The 20,069-nt window shown below is 49.2% G+C and overlaps 1 protein-coding gene across 1 annotated transcript in view; it reads right to left on the reverse strand.

Annotated features, from left to right (window-relative positions):
* The window catches only part of SMAD7 (SMAD family member 7), a 45,257-nt gene extending 32,954 nt beyond the window's left edge, over nucleotides 1–12,303 (reverse strand). The window contains exons 1-2 of the mRNA XM_078674784.1: nucleotides 10,555–12,303; nucleotides 6,051–6,104 (exon numbers count right to left, since the gene is read on the reverse strand). Coding sequence (XP_078530910.1) covers nucleotides 6,051–6,104; nucleotides 10,555–11,023 — 523 coding nt within the window. The 5' untranslated portion in view covers nucleotides 11,024–12,303. The remainder of the gene's footprint in view (nucleotides 1–6,050; nucleotides 6,105–10,554) is intronic.
* Between the last annotated feature and the right edge of the window lie 7,766 nt (nucleotides 12,304–20,069).

The raw sequence follows: 20,069 nt of genomic DNA on the forward strand, positions 1-20,069 counted from the left end.
AAGAAATGCTGGCTACACAAATCTTAGAAATTCCAGTTTAGTGAGATGTGTATTTGGACGTTTTAAGAGGCCTGTCTATCGCCTTTTCGTTACTTCGGAGTACCGAGGATAATAGTAGAAATCTAGACAGATGAGGGGGTAGGGCACAGTCCAATTGAATTGGGTAACTAGCGCAGATATTCTTCAGTTGTAACCTCTCAATTAGTTTGAAGCACCTTTGAAAGTCTAAATAGTTCAGTTTGAAGAAGTTTCGTTTACTAAGTGCATGTAAGTGGGTTCAGATCTCAGAATTAGAACCACCTGAAAACACAAATTGATAAATACATCCCTCCTTGTGCCCCAAAAATTGAGTTGTTTATGGGGCACGTGTACGGAATTACATTTATATTGCCCAACCCTATTTAGCGAGAAACGGTTTAGTCTGCATTAGTTGGGGTGCTGGGAGACTATCGTGTTAACGTACATCAAGTGGGAGTTACACAATTACAATTCACATGTTTTAGGCACAGAATGGTGAAGTAATTTGCCCAGAACCACACAATCTAAAGCTATGGACGGAGGCTAGGGTTTAAACCTAGGACCTACAACAGTACTAGCCAAAGCTACTGAGTATTTCCAACACATTTTATATGGCACTACTCCTAATCCACTTATGAGCTAATTATCTTCACTGTTTCAAGGCTTTGATTTATACAGTTACGAATAGTATTCAGGAGTTGATGATGGTGTCTCACGTATTTTTATATTTATAATTGTTAAATCATCGAACAGTAAATGATTGCTAAAATATGTCTAAATGTCTGCTAACGACCAGGGATAAATAAACAAACAACACACACAAGGCTCAGTTAAAATTATAAGATTGCCTACATGGCCTGGGGGCGGAGACGCCAGAGGTACTCGAGTAACTGAGGCCCACTGAGAGGTGTGGCGCCGCGGCCAGGGCGACTGACGCTGGAATCTGGGGACCATGGTTCGATCCCCGGCTCCGGCGGCAGGTTAACCCAGCACCATGTGACTCTGGGCAATAGCTCGCTTAATCTTCCCGACGGCCCCCCAGCGCCTAGAGACCCTTACGGGTGATTGTGCGCTTTACAAATGTGGACTTTACTTTACAGTCTGTCTGCGCCCTGCCCTTGCAGCCCCCGGTGCCCCCCCCCCCCCTCCTCTCGCGGTAATCTCTCTCATCGGGGGCGAGCAGGCTAACTCAAAGCAGGAATATACAGTCGGGCAGGATGCACTTCATCAAGCCGCAAACAATAGGGGAGACAGGAAGCGGAGTTACTTGAGAAATACTGTACGCAGCCCACTTTCGGAGATGCCTTGCAGCGCTCGCGCCGTCCAAAGAATGCGTTTGTTTAACCCTTGGCTGCGTCTGACGTGGGTGCGTCACCGAGCGTTCTAATTACGTGGACGACTTCCTACTCGCGATTGGCTGGACCATTGTTTCCACCCTGTAACGGTCTCCGTCCAGAAACGGGCCTCTTCCTCTTCCCACCCTCGTCTTCCTCCTTGGGTCCCTGACAGCGACGCGCGAGCGTGCGTGACGGAGCGTGCGTGCCTCTCGCTTTCTAAGAAAGGACCCTCGCTCGCCCGCCCCCCCCCCCCCCCACCCCTAAAGAAGGCAGAACAGCTCCATCTATCCATCTATAAATAGTAGTACACCATTAAAAAAATGTCACCGAGAAATCCAGAATTTCAAACGGAGATCTTGTTCAAGCGTGTAAAACCTCTACAATTCTCGAGCTGTCATTGTGAACACTCACAACCTGTTATTCACAATTTGTTATTATACAAATTAATGTCTCCTAGTGTTTTCACCTGGTTTCTACTCAATCTAGATGCTGGCATGTGGGTTTTTGGATACACAAACCCATGGAAAACTCAACAGCTTCATGTCAGTTATTTTTTTAGGGAGGTCAAAGTAGGCATTTCAGTATTTTTTATTAAGGGATAGGTTAGTGATCAATATCAAAATCCATCTACAGCCATTTTGTGACTTAGAGTCTATATTGGCCAACTACAGCAAGAACTTTTCTTTTTTCTTTAACAAAAAAAAAAAAAAGGAAGTGGTCAAATGAGAGATTAACAAAAGGTTTAGTGCGGCAAGGTACATGGAACTCAGCATCACCACTTATACCAATGAACAAAAAAAAACGTCTAGTTTGACCTGCAGTTGTTTGAATAAACTACGCTGGTATTTCCAGGGCCTTTCTGCCTTAAAACTCTCCGCTGTAGAAATCCTGCAGCAAAGTTTTGCTTGGCCTCCTGCCAGGTCGAACTTTCAATTTCCAGCCTGTCACCTCTAAAAATGCGTTTGCACTCCGAAAATATATCACAAAGCCTATTATTCTATAAAGTAATCATGGTCAACGGTCTGGATGGAAGATATTTTTTTGGGGGGGGGGGGAGAGGTTAGGTTTGGATCTCGACAACGGACATCCCAAGAGATTTTTGAAAAAATAAAATTTGTCAAATTTATGACAAAGTAAGTATTTCCATGGCGACAGAGAATCAACACGTGAACTCATTTCCCTCAAATAGAAGGCTCGGTTACCAAATTCTGCTGCACCAGAGACGGGCAGGGGTGTGATGGCAGGAGCAGGATTTGCAGGGTATGACAGCAGCAAGTGTATAGGTTGGCTGCTTCAAGGGTGAGGGAAACTCAGTGACACTTCTGACCAGTAGGAGGCAACAATTCTTTGGCAGAGGACATAGCCCTGAACCATAGACCAGAAGGGGCTGGCAAAACGGGGAGATGAGCTATACTGCATGTCTAGCAGGAATATGCTGATGGGCCATGGGGAATGGCTCTGTTGTGCCAAGTAGGGAGGGTGAAAAGGCTAGACCATAGAAATGGAATGCAAGCAACGATTCTGCAAGTTTATCTTAAGTTTCCTATAGCACGGACCCAACTGTGTTGGGAACAGATCGATTTACAGCAAAGATTGTGTACACACACATCCCTAAAACAGATTCTATGCTTATACACACATTTAGATATGAAAATATCCAATTTTTGCAACATTTGAATGAACAGTGAGTTTTTTAAAGAGATTTCAGAGTTTTGTACACCCATCGAAATATGATGCGCAATGCTCTCTGCTCAGCAATATAATACGTATGTTATTTCTATAGCGCAAACCTAGGCAAAAGGCAACGACCGCACCATCATCCCTTGATGTTTGGGATCCGTAGAACCCAAGACAGACTCTTGCAAGGCATGGCAAGGTCACGCCAGACCACCTTTTTCGGCTGTGGGATTACCAACCCCAGCATAAGGTGCTCCAAAGGCTGTGCCTACAACCACCTGCTGAACAGGTTATCGTTTTCTACTTTACATTGTAAATTGGCCTGTCTGGCTCTCACCTAGTAACACTGGGTAAACAAAACCAACACACTGTGAATTAAAGTCCAATGGGAAAGCCGTGAGAATGAAAGGCATGGCTGTGGGACCGCAACCAAGGCCCAGGGAGGCTGATCCCACGTGCCCAGCATTGCATCACAAGACACCGAGCTGGCTGGTAATGCATGCACAGGGCGAACTTTACTCTGGCTGAGCAACATGCATACTCCTTTCACACTCAGTCCACCCTGCAGATTTAACACGGAGCAAACTCTCTAGTACCACATGCAACCAACCACTGACAAAACAACAAATACTAGCAAAAGAAGTCTTCCTTCAAGTTTGACTGAAGGTCTTTATAACATTAACGTGTATTTTTTAAGAAGCCCTCAAAATGCCATGTCACGTGGGTCCAAGATGACTAGATATAGGTCATACATGGAGGATACCCACATAAGATACAATTGCATGCAATTAAGGTACATTTAAGTAATTTACTTAGTAGTTAGGTTGGAAACCTGGCATGGTTCCGCCAGCATGAATCACTAAATAAAAAGTTATTTTTATGCCTTCCTCTGAGATCAAGAGCAGACACACTGCTTAACTACAGCTACGTGTCCCCACTGTGCATTGCCAAGCCATTTGAGGTAGTCCCAATCATTAGCAAGGCCTTTTCTTATCCTCCAGCCAGCAGCCAGTTGTGTTCGAGTTTCCGATTGGCCGCATTAACCACATCCCATTGGCTGATCCAAAGCACTCTTCCTTTCAAAATGGCTAAGTCATGTTTTGTGGCTTCGATGTTGACACACATTTTCGCCGCCTTCTGTCAACACCGGCTAATGAATAAATGCATCCCTTCATCTATCAAGGCGGCCAATGCAGACCTATGGATATTGCGGCAAGGTAGCTCAGTGGGTTCAAGGCACTGCTGCAGCGACACATGCAGAACAATGACATCCTCCCAGTGAGAACATAATTAGTAACCCGTGCGTTTGGAAATGCCAATGTGAAGTTCGACATTGGCTTGGGAAACAGTGGTTTTCTAGACATCTAAATTGTAATTAATGAAGTAAAACGAATGTTAAACTTTGGCATGGAACAATTGTATACACGGGCAGCAGTCTGCGCTGGCTCCATCGATCAGACGCTCAAGCCGCTTCCTGGCACAAAGCGCCCAGGTTCACTTTGCAGAAAGCGGCAGCCAGGGGCAGAGGCCGGTCTGTTTGAAGAGCGGCGGCAGCCGCCTGCCGCGCATCCTTATCTACAGCAGGCATTTCTCGGCTCCAGGGAAAAGGTTGGACAGGAAGAAAATGCTTGTAGTTATACAGCACTCTCTGGGGAGGGTGGGGAGTAAAACTACCTCAGCTGAAGGTTTGAGCCCCATCTGAACGTGCACGACTTTTTATTTATTTCAGTTAACAAAGAAGGGAAACATTTTAGGCCACCAGCCTTTTTTTTATTTCATAATTCCAGGCCATAGATTCGGTTAAATGACTGGTTGACTGGCGTTAAAACTCAATCACAGAAGAGACCTCTGACACGATCGATACCCCGATCAATTTATCTTCAGACAGGGATATGGAGTAACTCACAGCAGTCTCGCTGCCTCCCGAAGCCCGGGTATCCAGCCAGGCTTCCACCGGGCCACTGCTGCCCTGCCCGGTCAGGGGCACGCTGGCTGCCGGCCAGGAGTTTATATACACAGACAACTGCAGAAGAGCCGGTGCCAGCCGCCATGGGCTCCTGCCCTGGCAGCCCTCCAAGCAATTACAAGCCGGGAGGGAAAGGGGGAGGAGGGGGCGACATTGTACAGGGAAAGTGCCGAAACCCGGGTCAGAACTTTATAGTGACTTTAGGGAGGCGGAAAGCCTGATTCACACAGTGTGAATAGCATTCTTGTCTCATCCATTCATATAGATCTAATCAGAGCGACTTCCTGGGAATTTTAACCGGCGGAGAGGACAGGACGCCTCGCAGCACTACCCCGGAACAAAAAAACATTAATGTATGCAATAACGTCACACGTTTGCAAAGCAAACTCCTAGAGTATTTTTTTTGGGGGGGTGGGCAGTTTGCAGACCCCCCTTAAGTTGTTTCATAGCAGGGGTACACAGTTCCGTACCCTTTGCTTTGATCGTTGTCATACAATCCATAATGGGAAATTAAAACTACAAGTCCCAGAATGCAAAGTGAAAATCGAAACAGCACTGAATGAGAGATCCTCTCAAGAGAACGGGTGCTGTCTGAACCTGAGAGGCTCTTTTTAGTCAAGGAGAGGAGCATTTGCTGTACAGAACTTGCCTCTTCTGAAATACGCATGACCTAAAATGTTTATTTTGGTGCTTAGTGTTCTAAGAAAAGATGTCAGAAACCTGAATAGGCGAGACAGCACACAGACAGAGTAAATTCGGCACCGCCACCAAAAGCCGCTTAATGAATGGAGCAGATGGCCTCAATATACTGCTAAACAGAGCTAAAACATAAACGCCCAAAGCCGCATGCATTATTAGTGCCATCGAAGGGGCATAAATCGCCACAAAACCACAGCCAAGCATGAACAAGACCCCCAAAAGTAAAACAATAAAACTGTGGAGAAAAAAGTTAGCAGAGCCACATTTATTTCTTCCACAGGGACTTCCAAACTAAGACAAACATGAATTAAGAGAAGTCAAACCGAATAAAAATGAAAATAAAGTGCACTTACCAGTTGGTTTTAAAAAGTCCATGGGGTATCTGGAGTAAGGAGGAGGAGGGGACTCTGCAACGAGAGAAAAAGAGGGAGAGAGGTTGAGGCCGAGCCATGGGAGCGCGCGATAGGAGGCTGTGATAACAGGGGCATTCTTTGGAGGCGAGCTGTTTGTCTTAGCGCTGGGGGTTGGAGGCCGGGCAGCCAGGCGGCGATCGCCTTGATAAGTCGCAGTCAGATAAACAAAGGGGGCCGCCTGGCGCCAGGCTCTCTGCTATCTGCTGCCGAGCGGGCCTCCCTGGCGCGGCTCACACACACTCCAGCCCTGGAAAGCACCCCCGATGCAGACAGGCTGATAATAGTCCTGTGCGAGCCGAGCGCACAGAGGGGGCCGGCTGGCCGGGCGGGGAGAGGCGCTAGCCCCCTGCCCGAGAGAGGGCGCTGGTGCCCGCACCCCTGCCCCCCACCGCCACCCAAAGGAAGCGCTTTTAGGGACTGAGATAGTGTATAGCTGCATTTAAAGGTAAAGTGATTATAAAATGCATAGGCCCCCAACACCAAACATGTCAGTCATACCGAGTTCCATTTCTGATGTAAGTCAAAATACAAAATGCCTCCTTATAAGCAAATTACACATTGGGAAGAAATATTTTCATTTTGGGATACGAATATGAGTGTTTAGGACTCTCAACTTGCACCCAGCGAAATTATACATAGTTCTTATGCATTAAAAAACAGAAATGCCAGCCCTAAACAATACACACCGCTAGCCGATGCAAATAAGCTTCAGAGTTACAATTTTTTTTAACATGCAGGTGGGTAGGTGTTCAGAAGGGAAGCTATGGGAATCAGTTGAAACCATTTGTAACTGGTCAACAGGGAACGCAGTACATATTTACAAAAGACAACTTAATTACAGATACTAACTCTCCAACTTTAGGACAGAGGTCGCAATTCTTTTTAAGTACTTCAATGTCGATATTCCAACTTCCTTGTTTTCTTTCTTCTAACCCCCCTGCCCAATGGAAACGAGCTGACACTACAGCCTGAACAGAGCTCTGCTATTTCTCTCAGATACTCCCAATGGCGACAGCTCTGCACTGTCTGCAAACTTAGAGGGGTCAGCCCTAGGCTGCCAAAGAATGAAAGGAGTTGTGTATTGACATTGCACTATTGAAATAGACCACAAGCGGGTGCACACATAAGATTAACAGGAGCGGGCAGTTACCGGGAGCTTAGTGCCCGCATGGGCATGCAATGGGTATTTATGTGAGTATGGTGGGACAAGCAATGCGATCACACATGCAGTGGTGCTGCCCGGTGTCACGTGAAGTTCGACTGTCTTTGTTTGCAAGTCAGATGGTAACCTTGGTTACCAGCATTCCGTTTCAGGGGGTGCGGGTGTTTATGAAAGCGATGCAGTACGGATATGGGTGAACCGACTGCTAGAAAGATGTGTTTAACTAAAAGCACCATTAAAGCGGTATGCAAAGGTAATGTATGTGCGTTTAAATGGTGGGTACACCCAACGTCACTTCCGCTGTACAGGGTAAACACACTAGTGCAAGAGATGTGACTATACTGACCAGTGCTGGAGATGTGACCAATGACCATACAGACAAGTAAAGAAGATGTGCAATAGATGTGCTTATGCATGCCAGTGCAATAGATGTGAGATTCCAAAGCACTGCAGCAGCTGTGCACAGCCCCAGTACACATCGGAGCATGCTGGATCCGTGTGTGCATAGGTGAACGGAGCAGTGTTTTCTGTGCCCAGGTCAACCTGTGAGAAAGCACGGCGCCCCTGGAGCATGGGAGGCGGCCGGGCCATCATGCTTCAGGTAGGGCGCATAATGCGCTACTTAGCACCCCGGTGTCTCGTGGCAGATACATGTTACAGTGGCGCGAGGGTGCCAAGAGTCTCCTCGGCGCTTAAAACGGAAGTGAACATGGCGTCAAATGGCACTTGGCCTTTCAAGGAATCAAGGGTTAATGTGCAACGCTGGCAGTGTGCAGATGTCTTCTATATGTATAGAACATCCTTGAGCTGTCTGGGAGGTAAGGAGGGCCTGCCAGTCTGCACGTGCCTTGTGTTCTATGGAATGTAGACAAGTCTTAGGTGGTAGATACCACCCTGTGTTACCTGGAATGTAAGGAAGTCTCAGAAAGCAGATGGCCCCCTACATAACCTGGAATATAAGGATATAAGGAAGTCCTAGGTGGTAGATAGCCCCCTGTGTTACCTGGAATGCAAGGATGTCTCAGATAGCAGATGCCCCCCCCCCCCTACATAACCTGGAACATAAGGAAGCCCTAGGGTAGATGGCCCCCTGTTTTAACTGGAATGTAAAAAAGTCTCAGATGACCCCGTGTGTAACCTGGAATGCATGGGAGTCTCAGGTGGCAGTTGCACCCCTGTGTTACCAGGAATGTAAGGAAGTGTCAGATTGTAGATGGCCCGGTACAAAAGCTGAAATGTAAGAAGCCCTTGGTGGAGAGGGAGTGTAGGCGAAGAGCCCTCGCTCGCACCATATACGCCTTTGGCGGGGCATAGGAGCTTTAGTTTCAGGGAGCTAGGGTGCCCCCTTTGAACAATGTTTCTAGTGCTGCCAGTAATGCAAGGAAGCACAGGACAGTATTTAGGCGCTTTGAGTGAAACCCCAGATAGCAGAGGCTCACTGGAATGTTAGTGTAGTCTTGCAAAGTAAGTAGCTCCCTTGTAGTAAGTACACTGAATGCAGGAGAAGACCCCAGATACTATATAGGGCCCCTGTACAGGTATTTACCTGTAGCTAGGCCCCTTGTGTTACATGGCATGCACGGAATTCCCAGACAGTAGTTACTCGGAATGCATGGGAGTCGAAGGTAGTAAGCAGGTCCCTTGCATCCACTGGAATGTATGCAAGGCCTGGGGTAGAGGGGGTTGTGCGGGGAAGGCCAGCTCGGTGGGTAGGGGGGTGGTTGCTAAGCACTATGGTCGTGTACTTCGTTCTAGCTGAAGTGGCACCGAGTGATGGGTAACACTGTAAAGCCTGAGAATTGGGAACAGCTGGGGTGAGCAGGAGGGGACACTTATTGGACGTTTGCACACATGGTGGACGTGTGCACACATGATGGAAAGGTCGGGTGGCGGTGTGCACTGTCAAATGTTTCCATGTTGGACCTGTGCAGAGGGGTAGTGTTCCTGTGCATGATGACGGTTTGTGGAAAGTATTACAACCTGCATGTGCGTAAGTGCATGGTTTTAACTGCCCCGCATAGACAGCTGTAGTATTGTTGAGGGATGGCTAGTGTTTAGTGCGCTACGAGGCTGGACTCTGGCATGACATACCAGGTGTACACACAGTGTGCAAGCACTCACCTACTTCGCAGAACCAGTTGCAGGCGCCTCTTATTAGAATGTTATTATGCACATGTACACCGTGTGTGAAATACTTAAAGTGTGCAAGGAGTGACTGGGGTGATGCATGCTGCTGGAGTTGGAGTTCCTGGTACAGGAGGTTAGTGAGTACCACGGCATGCCACATGTACACACGCCGCGCGCTGCCCCTTACCTAGCTCGCAGGACTAGTGGCAGGGGTGTAGAGTGTGCAGGGGGCGGCTGAGGTGCTGCATGCCGCTGGCGTTAGTGCCCCGTGTGCAGAAGCCGAGCGTGTTGCATGCGCCGCGCGCTGCCCCATACCTAGGTCGTAGGACTAGTGGCAATGTGCATTGTGTGCAGGGGGCGGCTGAGGTGGTAGTGCTATGTGTGCAGACGGAGCAGCCCCTTGCCTACCACGCACGATTTGTGGTAGGGGTGTCGCAGGACTTGTGGCAATGTGCAGGGGGGCGGCGTATGCCGCTGAGGTAAGTGCCCCGTGTGCAAGAGGAGAGTGTGATGTACACGCCGCGTGCAGCCGCTCGCCTAGCTCGCAGGATTAGGGGCAGGGGTGCAGAGTGTACAGGGGGCAGCTGAGGTGGTGCACGCCGCTGGTGTTAGTGTCCAGTGTGCAGGAGGAGAGTGTGGTGCACACGACGTGCGCTGATCTTGTGGCAATGTGCAGGGGCGGCTGAGGTGGTAGTACCCTGTAAGCAGGAGGTGAGTGTGCAGGCGTTGCAGCCCCTTCCTTACCGAGCTCCCAGGACTTGTGGCAGTGGTGTGGAGTGTACAGGGGGCGGCTGAGGTGGTGCACGCCGCTGGTGGCAGTGCCCAGTGTGCAGGAGGAGATTTTGGTGCACACGCCACGCGCAGGACTTGAGGCAATGTGCAGGGGCGGCTGAGGTGGTAGTGTGCAGGCGGCGCAGCCCCTTCCTTACCCAGCGCCCAGGACTTGTGGCAGTGGTGTGAAGTGTGCAGGGGGCGGCTAAGGTGGTAGTATCCAGTGTGCAGGAGGTGGTAGCGTGCAGGGCGTCCCCAGCCCCTTCCTTACCCAGCGCCCAGGACTTGTGGCAGTGGTGTGGAGTGTGCAGGGGGCGGCTAAGGTGGTAGTACCCAGTGTGCAGGAGGTGGTAGCGTGCAGGGCGTCCCCAGCCCCTTCCTTACCTAGCTCGCAGAGCCGGCTGAGGTGGTGCGGGTTGCAGCACACCAGCTCGGGCTCAGCCTTGCCGTGGCTCTCGCAGCCGCTGAGCCGCTTCAGCTCGCAGGAATGCCTGAGGTCGGGCCATCGGAAGAGGCGGCAGAGCAGCAGCGGCAGGGCGGCCTGCGGCCGGGCCTCGGCGGGCAGCAGCAGGCAGGCGGTCCGGGCGCCCCCGCGGGACTCCACGGCCTGCAGCAGCGCCTCCAGCTGCCGCTCCTTCAGCCTCTTCAGCGCCTTCAGCTCCGCCTCCGGGGGGCCCGGCGCGGCCCGGGCGATCTTGGCCGCCTTGCCCATGCAGCAGCCCCCGGTGCCGGTGCCGGCTCCGCCGGGGTGCGCGTGCGTGTCCCGGGCCTCGGCCTCCGCGCCCTCCCCGCCGCCGGGCGCTCGGCTCTTCCAGAGACGCCGGACCAGCACCGATCGTTTGGTCCTGAACATGCGGGACGGCAAGCTGAGGCTTCCCCGGCGGCTACCAGGCGAGCATGCCGTCCGCAAACCATGAAGGATCCGGGCTCCGAGGCCGGCGGGGCACAGCCAACAGCAGCCGCCCCCCGAGAGGGCGCCGAGCGGGGGGCGATGCGGGCGGCCCAGGCGCTCTCCGACATGCGCCAGTCTCCGGGCGCGCAGGGGCCCCCGGGGATCCGGTCACCTCCAGGGCCGGGGCTCCTCCGGCGGCGGCCACCTCCACGCGGGGCTCCCCGGGCAGCACGTTCACCCTCCTCGGGCGGGCAGGGGGTCCCCCTGGATCCAGCCTCTACCGCCTGCCTCCGGGCGGGCAGGGCATCCCTGTGCGCCCCACGGGGCTGAGGCTGCGTCCACCTCTCTCGGCTGCTGCTAGTCACAGAAAACGCACGACACCAAACAGCACAAAAATAAAAATAATAAAAAGCCACCTAAGTCCGGAGCGCAGGCCCACGCTGTGTACAAATCCTCAGGGCAGAAGCAGGCAGCATCCCACCAAATATCCCCGGCTGGGAGTCCAGAAGGGCGCAGGGTTCAACATGGGGCCAGAGGGGGGCACCCAGGGGAAGAAGCAATGTTGCAAAGAAAATAAAAGTGGCTGCACGGCAATCCGGGGCGTCACATGCCCCCCGCGGTCGGGCTCCCGGTGCACATGATCCTGGCGTGGACGTGGGGTGCGAGAGGGCCTTCCAGGCGCTGTGTGGCTGCTGCTGGAACACGCGGGCCCTGGCACGGCTCTCTCTGGCGTCCACTCGCGCTGCTCGTCGGCTCAGAGCTGTGCCTCCAGTGAGGTGGATGTTACTTAGTGCGCTCCGCGCCTCCTCGCTGCTTCTGACTCTCCTCCCCCTGCCAGCTCTCGGCCCTCCCTCCCCCTCCTCCTCCCGTCTCTCCCGCCCCCCTGGCCTCTCTGTCTCCACGCTCCCCCAGCCCTGTCCCTGGCTGGCAGCCCCCGGCTCTGCTCTCAGTCTCCAGTGCGCAGTGGCGCGGCCCGGTCACATGGCCGTCTAGACACCCTGTCGCTTTAGAAAAAAAAAAGGGATTGTGTTGCGCAAACAGCGGCTCGGGTTTCCGAGAGCTCTGCTTGCGAGTAGCCTGAGACTGCGTGCTGGCGAGGGGGAGGGCGCCACGGGGCTCCGACTGCTGCCAGTCTGTGTACATGTGCCCTGGGAGGGTGCCCCACGTCCCTGATCCCACACCCGGTGTGGCTGGAGACGGGAATGGGGGCGCCACGGGGCTCTGCTGACAGTCTGTCTTCACTTGCCCTGGTAGGGTGCCCCAAGTCCCTGATCCCAGACTCTGTGTGCCTGAAAAGAGGAATGGGGGCGCCACAGGGCTCTGCTCACAGTGTATGGTGCCTCGAGTTCCCTATCCCACACCCGGTGTGCCAGCAGACGGGAATGGGGGTGCCACGGGGCTCTGCTGACAGTCTGTCTTCACGTGCCCTGGTAGGGTGCCCCAAGTCCCCGATCCCAGACCCTGTGTGCGTGCAAATCTGCGTACACGGGGCTCTGATGCAAGTCAGTTTACATGTATTCCACTGTGCACATAAAATGTCTCATTGGGTCCTGATTATACAGTGTGTGTGCACGGGGTGCTTTGATGGGCAACATTTGCCCTATTAGGATGCTCCAAGTGTTTGCTCCATATCCGGTGTGCATGCAAACGTGGGTGGGCCCGCAGAGGGGCGCTACTGTTGTGGGTTCATGGTGCCAGTCTGCGTGCTTGTGTCAGAGGAGAGTGCCAGACGGGTACCTGGTCCCACAGCATCTGTGCATGTAAGGGGGAGGCGTCAGGGGTCACTGTTCCCAGACTGTGCATATGCACCACTGGACTGCTACAGGACTCTATCTATCCCCACAGCTTGTGCACGTGCCGAGGGGCTGCGCTGCTCTCTGCGCAAGCACCACGTAGTGCAGGGTGACACTTAAGTCTGCCTGCTGAGTGCAAGGAGTGTGAGTGCCACTCTTCTCCAGTGCCCTGCGGGTGCATGCACCGCGGAGTGGGTGCCAATGGGTGGGTTCTGCCCCCACTGCACGTGCGCGCGCGCACGCTGCAAGCGAGAGTGCCACGAGCCTGGGCTCTCCAGATCTGTCTATCGGAGCCACAGGAGAGAGCATCGGGGCTTCTGCATACTCGTCTTGCCGAGGAAAGTGCTACAGGGCTGTGCTGCTGAAAACTGTGTTTCTGAGCAGAGAGGGCGTTCCTTAGGTCTTCGTGCCAGCCTTTGCACGAGCAGACAGCACACGCCCCGGTGCCAGTGGGGGAGGTGCGTGTAAAGGGGCGGGGCTGGTGCTATAGAAGTTTGCTTCTAAGGAGGCTTCACGGGCTTCCTACACTTTCCCCACGCGGCTGCTTTACACTCTGGGCATCGCCTCTGCTTCCCCGCGACTCTTCCGCGGTGCTTCCGTGAGCCCAGGAAACGGTCCACGGTCCACCAAAGCTGGGAGTCCGCCACATAAGTCCCAGCGCGAGTGAAAACATACATTTTTCACAACACAGGGCTCTCCACCAGGTGAAGCGCTCGAGTTTTTCATGAATGGGAGGCCTGTGTCGCCCCCTACTGACGACTTGCGGTATTTTCTCACAGAAATGGAAATAGTGTCAGTGTCTGTTCGCGTGCTCCTGGCAACGTAATAAAAAAATACCTTAAGGTAAACCGAGGGGCAGGAGAGAAGTGAACTGTATGGTCAGGTCTGATCTCTTTCTGCGGTGCCAATAACTGTTCTGAGGGTGATCCGAGCTCAGTGTCCTAGCTGTGTGCTCCCAAGACATGTAGACACCGTTCCATTAATACAGAAACGTTTTCTTTATTTCCGAGATCTTTTATTGTATTTACTCATGTTAGTTGTAGTTTTTTTATTCTGCAGTTTTCGTGGTCATTAGGATATTGTAGTGTCGGCGAGGGCTACACCGATAAACGCAGTTTAAAAAAAAAATGTACATCTTTTGTTTCCCAAACTAGGGTCCACTTTTTTCAGATTTATATAGCACTAACTCGACCCGAAGGTATTGGAGCGCTTTACATGAGCGCCAGTTACAATACACAAAGACAATGTCATTTTTTTTGTTGGTGGGCACGGAGAGATTAAGTGATTTGCCCAGAATCACAGGATGATGAATCGACACCAAATCTCGAACCTTGGTTCCCCAGCAGTCTGGCCTTGAGAGCACTTTCTCTTGAAGAGAAGATACATTCTGAGTCACTGCATCATTTTTCCTCTCAGGGGCTGCCTTAGGCATGTGCAAGCTGTGCACCTGCACAGGGCCACCAAACCCCAGGGGCCGCCACGCCAATATATATCCTTAATATAATAATCCTCTGAGGATGGATACCTATTTGCGTGGCAGCCCCTGGCAGGGATTTGGTGGCCTCCGGCTCTGTTCCACTTCCTAACACCCTGACCCCCCCCCTCCTGAACTCCGGGGGGCTCTGCCCCGCCCGGACCCCCTCTTCCGGGGGCCCCTACCTACACTGCCTGCCCAGGGCCACCATGAGCCTAGAGCCGCCCCTGTTCCTCTCAGTTCAGATCGGTCTGCCCTTCGTGTAAGTCCTAGTTCATGGCTCGCAACCAAAAGGCATCTTGCATTTTCCTGCTGGGTGACAAATTTTAACCTGCACCATGTCCCCTGACCTATATCACTTTATCTAGCTCTCCTTGATCAACTGGCTGTCTCGTTTTCTCTGTCTCTTGACTGAAAGGGCGTCACTGTGCCAGGGAACAATCTGATTCGTGCCTGTCTGTCAGTTAGCAGCCAAACTTTATGGTTGCTGTAATGCAGCAAGTTGCACCGTGTGGTGTGTTGTAATATTTTCATAGAAATTGATGACCTTCCAGTTAAACCTCTCCATTTTCACCTTAGCAGGGTTGTCTGTTCCACAGTAAAGCATTGGGATCTAATGTTAATCAATCAATCAGTAAATTTGTAGAGCGCTACTTGTCACCTGTAAGGGTTTCCAGGTGCTGGCAGGTCCCAGTTGATTTGCCAAATAGCCGGTCTTCAGGGACTTTTGGAGCACTGGGAGAAATAGGGAGGTGCGTGGATGAAAGGCTAGCGCGTTCCAGGTCTTCGCTGCTGGGTACGAGAAGGAGCGACCTTCTTAACTGCTAAGTCAGATGCGGGAAAGGCAAGGGTTAGAAAAATGTGTGCGGAGCGGGGGTGTCTGGTGGGCGGACAAAGTTCAGCAGTGGTTGAAGTAGACGGGTCTGCAGTTGTGCAGGGCCTTGTATGAATGAGATGGGTCAGTAGCTTGTGATGTAGCGGAAAATGAAGTACATTTTATGGGGTACCTTATAATCACACATGTCCGAGCAAGCCCCAGGAAGTGCAATGAGATCGAGCAGAACAAGAATTCTGTGTCAGAGATATTCCTCTCCCCATTGGCCTTATCTGGTTACCAATGCCGGGGAGAGCGATGTCCGAGTTCTCGATACTGATGGCCAAGATCATGCTGAGAGTTCCTGGAATAGAGGCTAATACAATCTTGCATTGACTGTGCCTTATCCGCCAAGGTTGAGTGGTTTGCAGACTTTGATTCTGGTAGACATCAAGTTTCCGAGCTTCGGAATTCTACCATCTCCTCAAGAGATTGCAGCATTCAGAGCAGAACTGTTATAGCGAATCATTGAGGAAATTGGCTCTGACCTCATGAGGGATGTAAATTGAACTTTTAAACTGTGAATAAGTTGCTTGAAAGTAGATAACCTAGGCCCGAGTGGAATAAAAATAGGGACTTTTTCATTTAGAAATAGAAAGAAGGCTAAGGAAGTCTTCCAAGCTGTGTAAATACTGTACCAAAAACTGCTACAAAATGTTCTAAGATCCAAAAAAAAGCTGCTCAAAGACTGTTGCTGCACAACATTAAGAGGCAGAGAAAAGACACTCTGTGTGTTGATCCTCTTACAGCTACAATCTGAGCCACTTTAAAAATGGAGTCTGGAAATTCGAATTGCAGGCAAAAATGTATTATAGGTACACTTGTTGTAGGAGTAATCACAGTAATAGCTGTAGTTATTACTGAGTCCATTTTAAGGGCGCATAAAGTTGATGGACAGGGAGTGGGGGTACATGAGACATCAGCACCTACCACTGCTGCCTCAAAGAAGCTTACATTAGGACCTGATAAAGGCTTCATAGAGCAAACTAGTCGCTTTCTGCATGTAGATATGTGTAAAGGTGATTACACTGAATGCTTATGCTGGGCTGTTGTACGAATATGCGAATACTATGGATGGGAAAGATTGTTATGTGTGTATGCAGTTACCTGCTTCAGTTGAGGAGAGGAACAGGTATCACCACTAAGTGTGGACAGAAAAATCCGCTCCGCAGCGGCATGTGCAGAGTTTTGGCTACTCCGCGCTCAGCTTGAGAATGCGGAGTTTAGGCAAAACTTCTACTCCGGAGTGGAGTTAGCCAGCCCTCGCCAGATAAAAAAAGTCGCCAGGCCTCCACCGCCCCAATAAAAATATTTAAACACAGATTTAAAAAGAAAACAGCCACTTTACCTGTACTGTGTGTGTTCACATGCGGAGTTCTCGCAAGACGTACGTAGGGGTTTACGGGAGAGAGACCATGGTATGGATGAAGAGGGCAGCCCGGAGACACTACAGTACAGGTAAGTGCCTTTTTTCTTTTTAAATTTGTGTTTTCATATTTTTTATTAGGGGGTGGAGGCGGGAAGCAGAGCGGAGTTCCACTGATTTTTTCCCAACTCTGTGGAACTCCGCGTAGTGGCACTACGCCAGCTCCGTCCATGGTTAATCACCACCTACCTCTGATGTATGGTACTAGTTGGAGTTTGCTCCTTAGCATCTACGGAAAGGGTATATACGAGTACTGTTTCTCAAATTATGATTTGGTACTCTCAGAGATACCGGTCTATACACAACTGAACACGTATGATTATCACAATCAAGAAGAGAGATGGGAAAGTATTTTGTACCCAGAAACAAAAAAAGTCCCTACTTGGTGGGGATATACCCTGGGGCGTAGACTAACCTGGCCAAAAGGCTTGAGGGTTATCTACGCTCACACAACTAGAAATATGTCAACATACCATCATTCTATCATTCTAATAGCAACCAATAGTCAGTGTGGGGACCCTATCTATGTAAACACACAACAGTTAAAAGACTGTAATCTTTACCAGTGAAAAATCAACAATTTATTTAAAAACCATACATAATCATTTGCATCACAAAAACATTGCACAATAAAATACACAATTTAAAAAAAAAACAAAGGTCGACGCGGCGTTTCGGTGTCTTTTGTTGATGATGACACCTTCTTCAGGACAGGGTTTTTTGTTAAAAATATCTAAAAGGTAAAGTTACAGAAAACAAGTAATCAATAGGGGCCTATTATACACTGACTGTTAGGCTTATACTAGGTGTCACATATGCTTTACATGCAAATCCATTATTTAGCATTGTAAGATTGTTACATAGCAATTCACTATCTACTGGCAATTCAAACATTCTTAACCTTATTCTTTGTAATTCTTTGTAATTAGCTAATACATAACTACAATCGTCATCCCTCTATACCAACTGTCTTATACAGAGATACAGAAATTCTTTACTATACATTAGTTTCTTGTAAACGCAACAGAATACATAACAGTTGCTCCAACATTCGAAGACATTAGTTGTAGCTTTTTTAAAAAAAAAGGGGCTACGCTGACTCCCAACAAATGTTCGGGCACTTTCCAAATTTAAGATGTATTTACATTACAAAAAAGGCCTTGTTCCTTTTCTTTTCTTTGCGAGGATGTAGTCATTCTTTAAAATCACGGTCTGTGTTTATCAATAACCACCTTTTGGATATACGACCTACCTCAACATTTATGGGAGATACAAAGTATATGTGGTCTCATAAGGATGCACATTTTTTCTATCTTTATTCTGCCATCTACGGACTTTTCTTCATTGGCGGAATTATGTCAATAGTTATTCCACCTGGAGAGTAAATAGCAAGAATCAAATGTACCCCGCTTTATTTTAAAAATAAACCTGCTCTGATTATAGATTAGTCTTATCATCAAAAGCTCATTACCTGAATAAAATTTTTTCTATATATGGTCTTTGCTGTATCTGGGGCGACCACCGTCTATCTTTTAGGCTTTACCCACACGTAACTGAAAGGGGACAGAAATACATAGCAGTTTTGGTAAACAATACAAAAAACGATGGAGAACCTCAGCCTTTTATTTTAAGGATCAATAAATTTATTGAAAAACCACCGACTCTACCTTTTGTGGTGGCATCTATGCAGAGCTCCAATTTGTCATTTGTCGGTAAAGGCATACGTTTTCTACTTTCCGTTTCCGTCTACCAGCTTGTCGTTATTTCCTTCATTTGGAGGTGTCTTAAGTTGCACTTTTTGTTTTATCTGCACTCAAAAACAACGGGTCATAGGTATAATGTTGTCTTCCCTCGTCTATCTGGCATCATTTACGACAGTCATAGAGGTGGAACATATTATTCGCAGAAACTCTAATCACTATTATAATCATGCAATTATTCTCATAATTGGGGCGGGTGTCTTGTCGATAGTTTATTCTAGCACATTATCCTCACTTATTTTTTGGACTATTTTTAGAGACGAGCAAACAGGTCCTCACCGGGTCTATAAAAGACCGCATGGAACCCTTAAAATAAAAGCTGTTAATCATTAGAACTTTTCTCCGTTATTACTCGTCTCCTTGTCCCTTCATTATATTTACCATTTATTGTAAATCTAGACAGGTTATTAGTTCGAGCCATCGGTGAATGTAGCCCATTGTATCACAACCATTAAGCATATCGCTGTTGTCTATGTTTGTCTCAGTCCAACTTCTCCACATAGACTCGAGAAGGCTTTTAGTTATATATTGCGCTATGTCCCACCTCCCCCAAGCAGGAGTTAGTTCTAGGGGTAACGAACTGACCAGAACCCCATTCTTTAACTATCTTTACCCTCTAGCGCGCAATCACGATTTTTCGTTGCGGGGCATTCCTTACCTTTTTGGTGAATGTCGGCCTCCCTGTCGCCTTGTTCCGGATACAGCTTCCTCATGGACTGTAACCCGTTACTAACTGGCCTCTTTTATGGGGCCTATTGGCGCGGTGTTAGTGCTGATTGCAAACAGGTGATTATTCCTATTGCGCAATCCTACGAGGAAACGTAGCCGCCATTTTTGAATGTGCAAAATAGTTCGTCTAGTATAGCGTCTGCCCATATGCTATGTTAAAACGGCCCTCCTCATTCAAATCGTGATATGTTCATGAAAATTTATTCTTTTAGCCCCGGTTTCGTGCATTTAAGTCTCGGACAATTTGAATATTTTATCGATTGCACGCATATATTAAAATTTAAGGGGAAATTCGTCTGCCATCTTAGACTGGTCATTTAGACCATTCTGAGACCGTATTTGGCGGGTAGTACCCCGTCCCAGTCAATACTCCTGGGCTCATTGCCCTAAAGCTTCTCCATACTTTAAGACTCCACTTAACCTGGTTGTGGGGGGATGTTGTATTGCTTAAGTAAAAACAAAAGACGATAGTCACGTGACATCTCGAGTTGGATGTCACGTGCTTATCTATTTACTATTTGTCCTGGCAATTCATTTGATGATACCCTGCCTTCAGATCTTTGTATTATATACTCACGTACTCAATTTACACATTACATAAATTAGTGTTTTTAATCTTCCAGGTAGGGCGGTTTACACAGGTAGGGCGGTTTACACAATTAGCTATTTGACGCTTGTGCAGTGGGTGAAGTCATGTGTTAGTTCACATTAGACCGTGCATCTTTTATGTACACAAACCTATTTGTGCCCCCACGGTTTATTTTGGGTAGTTGCACAATATAAAAAAAAAATTTATAATGAAAGCTGCATTAGGACGACAATTTTATAGTGCGGTTATAGGTCGATTTTAGGAGGAACATAGTTGTTAATAGTGTGTCCAATTACCTACTATAATCCGTATCTTGCCTCTCCCTACTGTCTACTATAAACGGAAGGGCATCTGGAATCCAC

This window comes from Lissotriton helveticus, chromosome 2_1, assembly GCF_964261635.1.
Source record: "Lissotriton helveticus chromosome 2_1, aLisHel1.1, whole genome shotgun sequence".
NCBI classification, from domain to species: Eukaryota; Metazoa; Chordata; class Amphibia; order Caudata; family Salamandridae; genus Lissotriton; species Lissotriton helveticus.